Genomic DNA, 13,365 nt, shown 5'->3' with positions numbered 1-13,365 from the left:
GGCGCTCGGGGCCGCGGCCGCCGGGAGCCCGCCCCTGCGGGTCGCCGCCGCCGCCGGCGGAGATGGCGCCGCGGAGGCTGAGGCTCGGCTGGGTGGCGGCCCTGGGGCTGCTCCTGGCCCTGCAGGCCTCGGCCGCGGGGGAGTTCGACCCCTACCGCGTCCTGGGGGTCGGCAGGAGCTGCAGCCAGGCGGAGATCAAGAAGGCCTACAAGAGGCTGGCCCGGGAGTGGTACGTGCGCGGCCGCGGCCTCTCCTCGCGCAAAGGAAGCTGCTCACGGGCAGCGCCACGGCGGATTGACGGGAGCGCGGTGTAGGCGCCCGCCCGCGCTGGAGATCAGCGGGGAGGGAGCCTGCGAGCGGCGCCGAGTCTTCCCCGCAGCCCCGAAACCGAGCAGACACGTCCGTTCTAGCTACAGGCGCTGTAAAAACCCTCCCAGAGCCCGCTTATGGGAGAGGAAAGGAAGTCAGAAGTTCTGTCAGACTTCAGCAGAAACTTTAATATATAAAGCTCTAAGGTTCAGGCAGACAACATGATGTATTTGTATGTGCTCAGCAGCTAGGCACCAGAGCTGACTGAACAGCAACTCTGCTTCTGTGTTCTTATCCCAGGTATTTTTAATGATATTTAAAAATCCTAAGGGTGCAGACTTCACATAACCCAAGAGCAGCCAGACTATGCAGCTTCCATCATGCTTGTCCAAGGACAATTTGAACCCCGCGCCTTTGAAAGGCAAGGCAGTGGCCTCCCGAATGTCATACCCTGCACTTCGATTGCACACGCTGAGGAGCAGACCTGATGCGTTACATTGGCGGACGTTCTCATCTGCAGCTTTTACAGCCCTCTTAGTTTTGACTGAGACATTATCTAGTGTTATGGCAGGAGATATTTTACAGGAAGAGCCTCATAGCTGCACTGCCCTGATGTATGTAGGGCAGCAGCTTAGGGATCATCACTGGAATTGGTAGGGAAGGACCATGTTGCCTGATGATGGGATAAACCCTTTTGTCTCTGGCTTGAGCCATTCCTGAGGAATCTGAGTGCAGGGATAGGTTTGCACAGACACAGCTTATGTCCTCTGCAGGTCTTTGTGCATCAGTTTGGGCAGGGAAAGCAGGTGCTCAGCCTAAAATCTGATTTAGGCCTCAGACAAGTTAAGCAAAAGATGCAACTAAAGGCCCTTACTGTCTGCCTCTTGCTTAGCATTGAAATGAGACTGACAACTTGTGTGACTTGCTGTGTCTGCCTGTGAGAAACTGCCGAAAGAGAAAATACATTCTCCTTTGGTTCTGCATTTTAGGCACCCCGACAAAAATAAGGACCCAGGAGCTGAAGATAAATTCATCCAGATTAGCAAAGCCTATGAGGTAATGCACTTTTCTTGCTAAACTTCTGCTGTTTCTAAGATCAAAGTTAAATGACGTGCTTTGTTTTTTTTTAAATGTGGCTTCATTCTTTATCTGTTTATGTCTACATGGAAAAAGTACTCAGCTCTATGAAGGCAGATGGAGAAGAGAAGAAAGTTTTTATCTACTTCCTTGACAGAGACCCTCTGGTTGTTGCCAGTATGGCCTCTGTCCCGATAAAGTTTCCGAGTTTCAGAATAACTATTGGAAGTATTTCACTAGAGCAAATGGACAGGTCTGACTTGTTCTTGCTGAAAAGCCTCAAACCGAGGTTGAGAGGGTATTTACTGCACACTGCAAAGCTGGATGCCTCTCTTTTCCATATTATACGTATATATACATGTATTCTGGGGATACTGTAAACAACTCTAATCACTTCAGAGCTTTAGTCACTTCTAAATATTATTTGCATAAGTAGTTATTTGCAGATCGCTTATACAAGGCTCTCTAAATCAGCTGCTCCAGTTTGTGGCACCTCACCTGATACTTCTTAAACAAGCAAGCCAAGACCCTGAAAATAAAACAAATCATCCCCCCCCACCCCAATGTAGTTTCTGTATAGCACTGCTTACTGTTCAGTAACACTTTTATAATTTTCTGATGCTATAAAAGCCCCCAAACGTTCAAGTAGACCAGTGAAAATCACTCCAGAAAACAGCATTACTGTTCAGAAGCGTGAAATTCAGGCTCTAGGAACAATATTTGTCAGAAAGGTGTGCAGTTCTTGAATGAAATGCTCCTTTTCTTTTGGTGTTACCTTTTTTTGCACTTATTTACCATAGTGAGGCTGGAGGTGACATGACGGTTCACTTTTCTGCAGATCGGAGGGAAAGATATTCTGTAAAAGGCAGCGCTTTCCCTTCTATCCAGTCCTTATGCAGCTTAAGTTATTTCGTAAGGGATTGACATCATTTCGGTTTCCTCTTACCATGATCCAGATTTTGCTTGTCAACCATTTTTACTGCTTCACAGATTCTCTCCAATGAGGAAAAGAGGGCAAACTTCGATCGCTACGGAGATGCCGGGGAGAGCCAGGGGTACTCTCAGCATCGCCAGTTCCATCATTTCCACGAAGGCTTCTATTTTGACGAGTCCTTCTTCCACTTCCCCTTTAATTCGGAGAGGCGCGACACCTCCGATGAGAAGTATTTGCTGCATTTTTCACATTACATCAACGAAATCGTGCCAGATAGTTTCAAGAAGCCTTACCTCATTAAAATAACCTCAGACTGGTGTTTCAGCTGTATCCACATCGAGCCTGTGTGGAAGGAAGTTGCTCAGGAATTGGAGGTGCTGGGTAAGAGCTAAGCCTTTTAAGACAGGCACACTTTCTTTGCAGGATGAGACCATGCCAAAGGTGTCTGTTGTCAGCTGCGGTAATTGCTCTCAGCTTGGGAGGACTGAGTTTAGCCAGTCAAATTCCTCAGGGATTTATGGAGGCTCTTAATGCGTTCACAGGTGTTAACAACAACATAACTGATGAGGCTGGATGTTAGGAATGAGGAAAARCTAGGGTTTTCTAATGACTTGTAAAGTTCCTGCTCTTTCTAACCATGGTGTTTGCATCAGCATTCCCTCAGGCTGACAGGTCCTGTTGATCACAGGATGCCTTTTCTCCCATCTGTACAGCTGGTGGCTTAGTGCTGAGGCTAATCACACTGCTGCCTCTTTAAGCCAGCCGCATACAGGCTGGTTTGTTCTTTACCCTGAGCTTGGATGAGTAAAGATCCYTACAGAATATGTAATCTAATTTAAGGCTGCTATCACACAAGGCTGCAAGTGAAGTTTTAAGACCCAATTACCATATTGGAAACATTTGGATTTCAAGGAAGGATTTTCTACCTTTCCTYCCCTCCGCAGAGGGCAGCTTTTTGTTTTCCTGCAGATCTTAGCTGCATGCGCTTCCGTACCGTATACGGAGTCAACAGTGGAGCAGCGGGAGAGAAAGGCATTCTAGTCCCTGCTTTCTAAGGCTTTCAGCTTTTGGGTTTTAATGTACCACATGAAATATCTGCAGGCAGAATGAAAGAGGACAGCTTGTTCTCTCTTTCCCTTGATAAAGCTAGGATTTTTAAATGCAATCTTCAAGGGATTGTAAAAGGAAGAAAGTACAGAGTTAAGTTATTAATGAATAACTCCCAAGCAGGGTGCCAGGCAAGGGAATGTACCTTCACACTCAAAGCAGCTTTGGATCATCTGTGACCTTTAGTATGAACTTGCTTTCCGTTTGCAGGAGTGGGAATTGGAGTCGTTCATGCTGGGTATGAGAGACGCCTCGCCCATCACCTAGGTGCACATAGCACACCATCAATTTTAGGACTGATTAATGGGAAAATAACATTCTTCCACAACGCYGTTGTTCGAGAAAACCTGCAGCAATTTGTGGAGAATCTTCTGCCAGGGAATCTCGTAGAAAAGGTACACACTAGTAAGAGTATCACATGATGATTTTGATATTTATGTTTGCTGAATATTCAGGTCTCTTTAGCTGTTTTGGCAGCTAGTCCATTGAATCCAGCATCCAAGTTGATCAGCGTCACAAATACGAGAAGGCGCAACTGAAGTGATTTGCATTTGGAGCACTGAGGTGTTTTGAGAGGGAAATAATTACAGCTACAACCCCTAGAACTGGTTTTGAAGCGATTGCACAACAGGGCTTCCTAACACTTCTCTGTGGAAAGACTCACAGTGTCCCAGGGTTGCCCCTGTGCCCAAGTGCTCTGGGTGCTGCTCACATCTCGAGCACCCAGTGGGTGCTCGCTCACACCCCTTCAGACTTAGGCTTAGTACAGCCCTTGAAACCTAGATGCAAGCTGCACACTTGACCTAGGTTAAGAATACTCTGCTGTGCCTTACAGACTTGCTAGATTTCTCTTCCCTTCTCMTTTGTTTGGGTTTCCTCCAGCACATTAAGGACCCCTTACAAACTTCCAAGCATTATTGTCTGTTGTGCCAGAATTCACAGACCTCTTGTTTGTTTTGGCAAGTTTTGAATCRGACCTTTGAAGCCGGAGCTGGGAGCACTAGCCCTTTTCAGGAAGCTAGAGATAAAACAATCTTTGTGCTAAAAGACCCCTGCAGTTCAGCCTTCCTCGGTTATTTTTGGTAGAGTCCTATAGCACCCCCAGCCCACCCCCATGCAGRGTGTTGTAGCAGGGTCAGTCCCCAGAGCACCTGCCTGTCCTCTGCTAAGGGTGGTGTTCGCCTCACCTTGTTTTTCCTTTGGCTCTTCAGCGAGGGCTGACGCTCCCCAAAGGATCTAAAACTGCCATCTTGCGTCRCATCACATCTCTCCTGGTCTTCAAGTTCTGACCACAAAAGGGAGGGTCTGCCATCCCAATCCATGACTTTTTTTAACCTCCAACAACCAGGACCCTTCCAAAAAGAGAGCTAGCAGGCAGCTCCTCTCACCTGTTGACCCATCAATGGGCTGTGATCTCCCTTTTATCTCCTCCCTCCAGATCCAAAAGCTGTTGCAGCTGAAACAGAGCAGGTTTGATTGAGCCCAAAGGTGCCCGTTAACCCTTGTTTTTCCAGTGCAGAACTTGTAGAGCCCAGTGAACAGTTGTTATGAGAATGAATGTGGCACCAACACTGACTTATGATTCAGACACCTAATTATATAGCAATGTATGTGTTTAACTGTGGTGAGGCTGAAGCTAATGCTCTGATTCTGTTTAAAGATTACAGATAAAAACTACRTCCGCTTTCTATCTAACTGGAAGAAGGAAAATAAGCCCCATGTCCTTTTATTTGATCATATGCCACTTGTGCCATTATTATACAAGGTAATGTGATTTCTGTCTCTGGCTTTTTGACTTACTAATAAATCCACCTCTTCCAAAAGAGGACATAACATTGCTGGGAGCGGAGGTTGAGTGATGCCTCTAAGTAGTATTGACCAGTTTAAGCAGAGCAAGTTAATTTGCACTCTTTGGAAATGGCATGGTCAGATGACTGACTTTACTGAGGGAAGACCACTCCGGATCTGACCCCGAGATTGTTTCTCTGTCTTGTCACCGATGCATCCTTAGTGGAAGGAAAGGTGTGGGTGGATTTTGGAGTTAATGGCGGAAGAGGGATGTACTAGCCTTCATTTGTAACGAGCGAATTCTGCAGCAGATCTCGTTTGAGTTATTGGAAAACSTGTTTCCAAAGAAACCCCTGCTACAATGCAAAATGTCAGGTTGTAAAATAAAGGCGCGAATCCATTGAAGCTTTCTGCGTGATGACTAAGAACATGCAAACTGTGTAATTCAGCTAGGGAACGGAATGGATTTTACCTTTCGCAATGCATGCGCAGTGACATTTAAACAGTGGGGGGGGTCTTCTTGCAGCAAAGGAGTAGTAGTTACCACAGGCACTTGGGGGGGGGGAAATGTTGATTGAGCTGTAATGTAAACACGCGCTGCACTGGTGCTTTCTTCCCATCCAGCTGACTGCCTTTGCATACAGAGATTACTTGTCCTTTGGTTATGTGTACGTTGGGCTCAGAGGGACCGAGGAATTGTCCAGTCAGTACAACATCAACGTTTATACTCCTACCATGATGATCTTCAAGGAGCAGATCGACAAACCCGCTGATGTTGTGCAGGTATTGCTCCGAGTTCTGTCTGAGAACTTATATAAAATGGACATAGAGGCTTTTCTGACCGGGCTTTTTATCTGAAGCTGGTCAGTGGAGCAGATCAAAGTAACCATCATTCATTCACAGCAGAAATCTGGGCTCTAGCAAAGGCAGTGAGCAAACACTGGGAGAGAAGGTAGTTCTGTAGGCCTCAGTTATGGTGTCTGACCTCTCGTGGAGGATAACTGCAGGTAACTTTTTGGTGTCAGAATCTCAAAATATCTCAGGGTTCTCCCGTGAGCACAGTGGTGGCCATCAGCCTTCTCTAGGCTTCAGAGGAGAGTTTTAGAACAGCTCTACTTGAGAGGTGCTTCTCCTTGTCCTGCTCAGTACTGATCTCTGCTTTCTTTGTCCTCTCTAGGCACGAGACATGAAGAAGCAGCTCATTGACGACTTCCTTTCCCAGAATAAGTTCCTCTTGGCAGCCAGGCTCACCAACCAGAAGCTGTTCCAGGAGCTGTGTCCTGTGAAGAAGTCTCATCGTCAGCGAAAGTAAGGCTCCTTGGATTAATAGTTTAAGCGCTTTTGCTAGACGTGTCCTGGGAGAGAGYGCATGTAAGTTACAGGTAGAAGGGGTGAGGAAGGGGTGCCAAATTGGAAAGGTGATCGCACAGAAGGCAGGAGAAGGCATTCACAGGTATGCCTGAAAATGACCAGTTAGGTTTTCTGGCTCTTCAAGATGGGTTCTAGCAGAAAGATGATTTTCTCTAGTGTCTAGAATAGCTCTTAATCCTCCGTTTTATTGTGTTGGCTAGGCACTGYGTGGTCTTACTTACTGGAGAAGGTGATAAGTTCGCTGAGACTTATGAGGCGTTTTTGACCTTTGCTGTGGCCAACACAAAAGACACCCTGAGGTTTGTGCATATCTATAATGAGCGTCAGCCAGAATTTGCAGACGCCTTGCTGAGGGATGAGGAGAAGTATCGGGGAAAATCGGCCGTGAGTACTGCGTTTTTCTTCTTCTGCTTCTCATCTGTCATTCAGACTTGCATCACTCTATGTTAGCTGCTTGTTTGGTTTACTTTGAAAATGCTTCCTCTTAGTTATGAGTGGCTCCTACACAAGCCATTCCTTAGATTTTTAGGCTGGTTATTTTTTCTACCACTACAGGCTTCTCTTTCAAAAATATTCTTATTAAAGAGTGGTTATATCTTAATCTGACTCCTATTTCTGGACAGTGATTTGAAACATAAAATCTTTCTTGAAAAAAAGTACCTTCTTGTCTGAGCTCTGCGGTGTTATTGCCTTGTCCAGGTGGTCATTTTGGAAAGGCGCAGTAATGCAGGGAAAGTTGCCTATAAAACCTTGGAGGAGGCCTGGCAAGGCAGCAGAGAAGATAACTTCGTCCTTCTGGATCTTCTGGATCAGTTGAGGACAGACCCTGGTCTTCTCTCATCAGACACTGTCCTGACAGACTTGAATGATGAACTTGCTCCCGTAAGTGCATTGCATTTCCAGATGTTTAACAACTGCGTTACCTTCTTGGACAGTTCCATAATGGTCATCAGCTGAAATTATTTATATTTTAAAATACTGAKGCAGGACTCTTAAAGTTTCCTCATTCATGGAGGGAAGAGTTCTTGGCATACTCTGACGCTCATTTGTGCCCAGGGYACCGATTTGGGGGGTGAAGGTCATATCAATGCTGTGCATAGCAGTTTTGTCATTGACTTTTTTTTTCTTTTTCCCCCATCTTAACAGATATTCCTTATCCGATGGTTTTACTCCATGCTGGATTACATCTCAGACTGCTGGGACAGTTTGTTTCATAATAACTGGTACGGATTGGATGTTAACTAGTGCTGATATACAGTAGGATTGCTGTTGTCTTGTTCAGATGCGTAACAGACCCAGGTTCATACTGAGAGGATTTAAGAACRTATCAAAATACACAGGGGCCTGTATTCTCTTGAGATTAAGGTGAAGAACAGTAATACYGTAGTGTTGTTACTTCTGTTTCACCTACTGGGTACTTTGGCCTCGAAGTTGAGGTCAGTCGTATGCCTGAAGACATTACACTCCTAAAAACACACCARCCCTACTGATAATTGTTTGTCACTGTTTCCCCTTAGTGTTATTTTCAAGTGTATCCATTCTTCTTCCTCTTTTGGGTGAGAGTAAGACTGTGCCCAAAATCCTGGTGATGTTTAAGGCCCCAGAAAACGAGCTAAGTTTCTAGAGAAACTGCATGGTATTATTCGAGGTAGAAAGGAACTGAAATCCGCGCAGAAACTGTGCAACTCTCAGAACTGATTGCTGTTTGCAAATCTTCTCTCAGGCGAGAAATGATGCCCCTGCTATCCTTGCTCTTCTCTGCGCTCTTCATTCTTTTTGGCACCGTTATCGTTCAGGCTTTCAGGTAAGTGCACACCAAAACGTCCCGGGGATCTTACAGTCCAGCCAGTAGCATCTGAATCCAAATTTACCCTTTAAACAAAAAAATAATATTCCTTTGCAGTGACTCAAGCGATGCAAGAGATTCTCCTCCGCCTGAGAAGGAAGAAACAGCCACAAAGACCGAAAAGAACGACACGAGCTTCAGCAAAGAGAGTAACAGGTTACCTTCTAACTTCTCCAAATATATTTTCTGCCGAAGTATTGTTTGGGGGCCGCGCATGAAGAGYGAGAGTGGATATTAGGTGGACAGTAGAGAATGACCAGAGTTGTGTGGACATAGCATAGTCATTACAAGGGGCAGTACATGGATGGAAAGGCAGGAAAGAGTGGTGTTTAGCCAGGACCCAAGTCAGCAAGGACATGGGTGCMGAACTGTACTTATTAAGCGTTTGTGTCCCACTGGCACAGGAGAGAAAGCAGCTATTCTGAGCTGGCCCTTGGACTCGGAGAGTCCAGCGAAAGCCGTGACTTTTTAAGACTTTCCGCCCAGCTACTCTTCCATCTCTTGTAAAAAAAATTCTTCCTCCTCTCCGTGCTGACTCCCTACAAGCTTGTATGCTTGCCCTGGACTGTCATTCCTTGGTGGACTGACAAAGGACTGACTGACTTGTTGAGGAAGATCCGGCCTTTGTGGGTTTGGTTGTCTTTAACTACAGGGCGTAGGGATGGATCAGTCTGAGGGAGGGATGAGTTACTGTTCAGTGTTCCTCTGCGCTCAATTCCTATGGTGTCCGTGTTCCCCTTTCACTCAGTCGTCATTTCATTGCAGCAGGATTCCCAGGAAGGGCTTCGTCGAGGTGACCGAGCTAACGGACATTAACTATAACAGTAACTTGGTACGCCTGAGGCCGGGTCACATGAACGTGGTCTTGATCCTTTCTAACCCTACCAAAACCACCCTCCTCCAGAAGTTTGCCCTGGAAGTCTACACGTTCACAGGGTAAGTTGGGACCCTTTCCTGGGCTTCTGTCACTCTTTTAACAACCTGTGTGATGCTAATCCAGCTTCCCCTGTGTTCTTCCCCCAGGAGCAGCTCTCTCCATTTCTCCTTCCTCAGCCTGGACAAGCACCGAGAATGGCTGGAGTACCTGTTAGAGTTCGCGCAGGATGCGGCCCCCATCCCAAATCAGTACGACAAGCATTTCCTGGAGCGTGACTACACGGGCTACGTCCTAGCTCTGAACGGCCACAAGAAATACTTCTGCCTCTTTAAGCCTCACAGATCAGGGGATGAGGGGGGAACACTAGGAGCGGGTGAGGATTACGATTCCTCACTACATACGGAAGCCAGAGGGAAATCCTGCAGTCCGGGATCTAGAGCAATTAAAAACAAATTACACAAATTGTCCTTTTGGATGGAACGCCTTCTAGAGGGTTCCTTACAGAGGTTCTACATCCCTTCGTGGCCTGCACTAGACTGAGGGATTTTAAAGAGATCCTGACACACAAACTTTTTATGGAGATGACAAGGGACAGTTCTTTCCAGGAATAAACAATCAATCACAATGAATGGACCTTAGGTTTTAGATGAACTCTCCTAGGGCCAGCGAATAGAAATATTTCCCCTGTCTCAAACCTAGGAGTGCAATGAAGCGCACTGAAACTCCCTCTATCAAAATTGTTCTTGCATTTGGATGCTGTACTATCGAAGACAAAAGAAGTCTGTTTTCCCCTTCTTGCCCTGCCACATCTGCTTCCCGAGTCACCTCTGTTCCATCACACCTTGGCCGACGAAAACCTGCGACTTCTCCGCTGCGGTGACTCTGTCCGGACTGAACGTAGCCTGTTACACAGGTCAGGTCGCGGTTTCTCTCCCTTTTCCCCGTGCTTAGCCCATGGTGCATGGTGTAACACTGGCAAGATCCTACAGACCCTCCCAGGCTCGGCAGTCCCGAAAGGCCTCCTCCCAGGCGTTCTTACTTATCGGCTTTCCCTGTGGTAAGTGAAGTAGAGTATGGTCGGGAGCATCTCCCTCGTAGCAAACCTGTAGCTGGGACTTACCTGTGGTGCGGGCTAGTAGGCGATCTGCATGTTTCATGCTCCTTGTGTGATAGTTCCACGTGCAGCTTCGCCGGCTAAACCATAACCAGGGAGGGAAGGGGTTTTGCGCAGCCCCAAATACTGTAAAGGTGTTGAGCCATTTAAATGTCACGTTGTTTTTCCAGATGCCTTCCTGCTTCTGTCAATTTTAGACTATGTATCTTAGAGCCATAACTTTTAACTGTGTCCTCAGATTGTAGGCATAAGCTGCTATGAGCCAGTAGATGTGTAAAAAAAAAAAAAACCTTTAAATAGCTGCTAGGGAGTCGGTTTGGACTCCTTTCAAACAACGTTACACCTGTAGTACAAACCAACCTTTCTTTGTATCAAGGAATTTAATTTTTCAATGATTGTGTCCTTGAAATGTTGCCCCAGAAATGCTGTCTCATCAGACCGTCTTTTATGTGTGAAACCTAGTTTTGTTTTAGGCGTGGGTTTAAGATGCTTGGTTTCAGCATCTCAGCTCTCTCATTCTTGCCACAAACCTTTGTTTCTCAACGTGCAGGCTGCCTTGTTTTGTTTTGTTTTGTTTTGAAACACTTTGTCTGCGTAAGGTTAGAACGGTTGTAGAGCTGGGTTTAGGCTTTGCTYGAACAGTTCTCCGGTGGCCGTTTTGAACGCTGCAGGGGGAAAGCGTGGCCTGGTGCCGGTGGGAAGCGGCTGCCTTGCAGTTGCTTCCTGCTCTTCAAATAATAAAGCAAAGCAGAAGGGTTTCTTGTCACAGCCAGGACAAATCCTGGGGTGCTTTAACTTCCTTGTCACTGCTCCTGCGGAGACGCCGTTTCCTTAGCTGCTGCTTGCTACGTCTCTCCGTATGAAACTCTTCCAACACTGTGTAGGAACCCGAGACTTCCACAATAGTAAGTTGCTGTTAGGCTGCAACTGCCAAATTATGAAATTCTCCTCTGGGTGGACTTTACATGAGGGCTCTGAACCTTATCGTAAAGCACGGTGAAGCATGCGGTGTTAATGACCCGCTCGCTCTGCCCTTGTCTTCTGATTTACCGTCTTACCAGAGCGGCTAGTTATTACGGATAAAYACGCCCTTCTCCGAGATACCTGCTGACCCCAACTGAGATGCAGGAATGCTCAAGTCATTTTAGTGCCCAAATTACCTAGTCGCTCACAAAATCCTGCCTTGTTGCGTTCCGCCCTGTGCTGGGAGCGTGCTTCGACCGCCAACAGATATCTCAACAACAACAACACGTATAATGTACTTATAAATAAAGGCTAAGATAACTACCGACAGCCCTTATGTGGGGTTACTTAAATTTAGCTCAGTGGACTCCGGGCTGCAGCTTGTGTTRCTGCATGAAAGAAGCCCTAAGGTAATGGCAAGGAAGAAGAGGTCTTCTCCTGGCTAAGGCTACCCGCAGAATGRGAGCAACGAGGCACACGCGCATTGCTGAAATTAGAGGGAGAGGGGGGATGAAACGTTGGCCTGGCTTTGCTAGGTTTTATTTCATTTGGCTTGAGCAATCACCGGAGCACTCTTGGGCTTTCCCTGAAGCTTGATTTGTAGGACGTGGCTAGGATAAGGCTGTAGCTCAGTGGAAAACCACCAAGCTGAAGACTCCGTATAACTTCTAGATGTTTGTAAAAGCAAGAAACTATTCTGTGGTAGCGAGTGTGGATCAACATAGACCCATTTGCTGTCTGTTCAGCTAATGAGGAACCAGGAGAGAACTCAAGACTCAACGAAGTGCCTCGTTGGGCTACAGCAAGGGAATTCGCCCCTGCCCAGAGTAAGAAGATGAGGCCTTATGGCCTTCAAAATGCAATTTATGTGATGCGCAGGTGTTGGAATCCATTTCTTTTTTAGCCCAGTGAACTTCCCTTTTAGACTGAGCTCTGCTCAAGAAACGCTTGCAGCAATCCACCCTTGCCAGCTGTGCCTGGATGGGACTCTAGCTCCCATTTAGTTGCGACTGCTGAGGTAACCGTGACCCTCACTGGTTTTAACCAGATCAGGTTAACGCAGCACCCTCGTATCACTGTTTTAGGAAAAAATTTCTTTCCTGGGCTGAAGCAGAAGCCAAACTGTTCCAAAACCACCAGTTTCGCTAGCTGCGCTGCCCATCACGTGGCATTGGGTGCTTTATTTGTCATAAAAGAGCACGGCCAGAGGCCCTTCAGCTGCCACTTGCAGCAACGCCGCCCTCTCCCAGCAGTTGCAAGCCATGAACCCCCAATAATTTTCTAACCTGCTGCCTTCAGCGGTGCTCAACCCATCATCATCATCATCATAGATCAGCGCGAAATGCACTTGCTATTCTGTTATGCACACGGTGGTTCGTAATCCAAAGAGCGAGGAATTTCAGTCCTGATGCACTAGTCTATYGAAAACCAAGCAAACACGCACGCACGACTTAGAAGCTGAAACGAAACATCCTTACAGCAAAGGGAAACAGGCCGAGGGTCTAAAGGTTGTACTAAAACTCTTCCCTTTTCGAAGGGTGGTAGGCAGCAGCCTGCCGCGTTGGCTGACTCCACTCTTCTGTTCACTGAAAGCCTGCCAGGAACTAATACGCTAACGCAGCCTGAGAAATTGGACTGAAAACAAGGTACATATTTTGCACTTTTGATACCGGGGGGGGGGGGAATTAACTTATTTGGCAAACTTGTCTTTTTTATTTTTGTTTTTGTATTTGTGAACAGGCACTGATGTCATTTTGTTTTAAGACTATTACAGATTTGCAACCAAAATAAACTATTTTAATGTGTGATGAGGTGGCTTCGCGTTTTAATCTACAAACTGGTAACATCTCAGCGTGAGTTCAGAAACCCCGGGACTGTTAAGCTACTCCTTGAACGCAAGCAGTTGGTTAAGGGAAGGGCCTGGTTATCCCCATCAGGAAAACAGGCTGCCACGCTTATTAAAACACTGCTCTGCTCTC

General features: G+C 46.6%; 1 protein-coding gene across 2 annotated transcripts; it reads left to right on the top strand.

The window, feature by feature from the left end:
* The first annotated feature begins 37 nt into the window (after positions 1 to 37).
* Positions 38 to 13,354, top strand: DNAJC16 (DnaJ heat shock protein family (Hsp40) member C16). 2 transcript variants are annotated; one of them, XR_003253762.1, is made up of 15 exons: positions 38 to 229; positions 1,299 to 1,365; positions 2,377 to 2,701; positions 3,638 to 3,822; positions 5,088 to 5,192; positions 5,840 to 5,998; positions 6,393 to 6,523; positions 6,787 to 6,970; positions 7,286 to 7,468; positions 7,733 to 7,809; positions 8,310 to 8,390; positions 8,490 to 8,588; positions 9,198 to 9,368; positions 9,456 to 13,032; positions 13,127 to 13,354. XR_003253762.1 is itself a non-coding variant. In XM_026067360.1 (14 exons), the coding sequence occupies exons 1-14, from the start codon at positions 63 to 65 to the stop codon at positions 9,847 to 9,849; spliced, it is 2,328 nt and encodes a 775-aa protein (XP_025923145.1). In that variant the 5' UTR covers positions 38 to 62; the 3' UTR covers positions 9,850 to 13,116. The 2 variants fall into 2 exon arrangements, 1 of the variants encoding a protein (XP_025923145.1); XM_026067360.1 differs by lacking the exon at positions 13,127 to 13,354 and having other exon boundaries at positions 9,456 to 13,116.
* Positions 13,355 to 13,365: the final 11 nt, after the last annotated feature.

The sequence above is a fragment of the Apteryx rowi genome, unplaced genomic scaffold (genome assembly GCF_003343035.1).
Source record: "Apteryx rowi isolate R43461 unplaced genomic scaffold, aptRow1 scaffold_259, whole genome shotgun sequence".
In the NCBI taxonomy this organism is placed as follows: domain Eukaryota; kingdom Metazoa; phylum Chordata; class Aves; order Apterygiformes; family Apterygidae; genus Apteryx; species Apteryx rowi.
The sequence above is the reverse complement of the archived record's forward strand: the minus strand, read 5'-3'. Positions and strand labels throughout refer to the sequence as shown.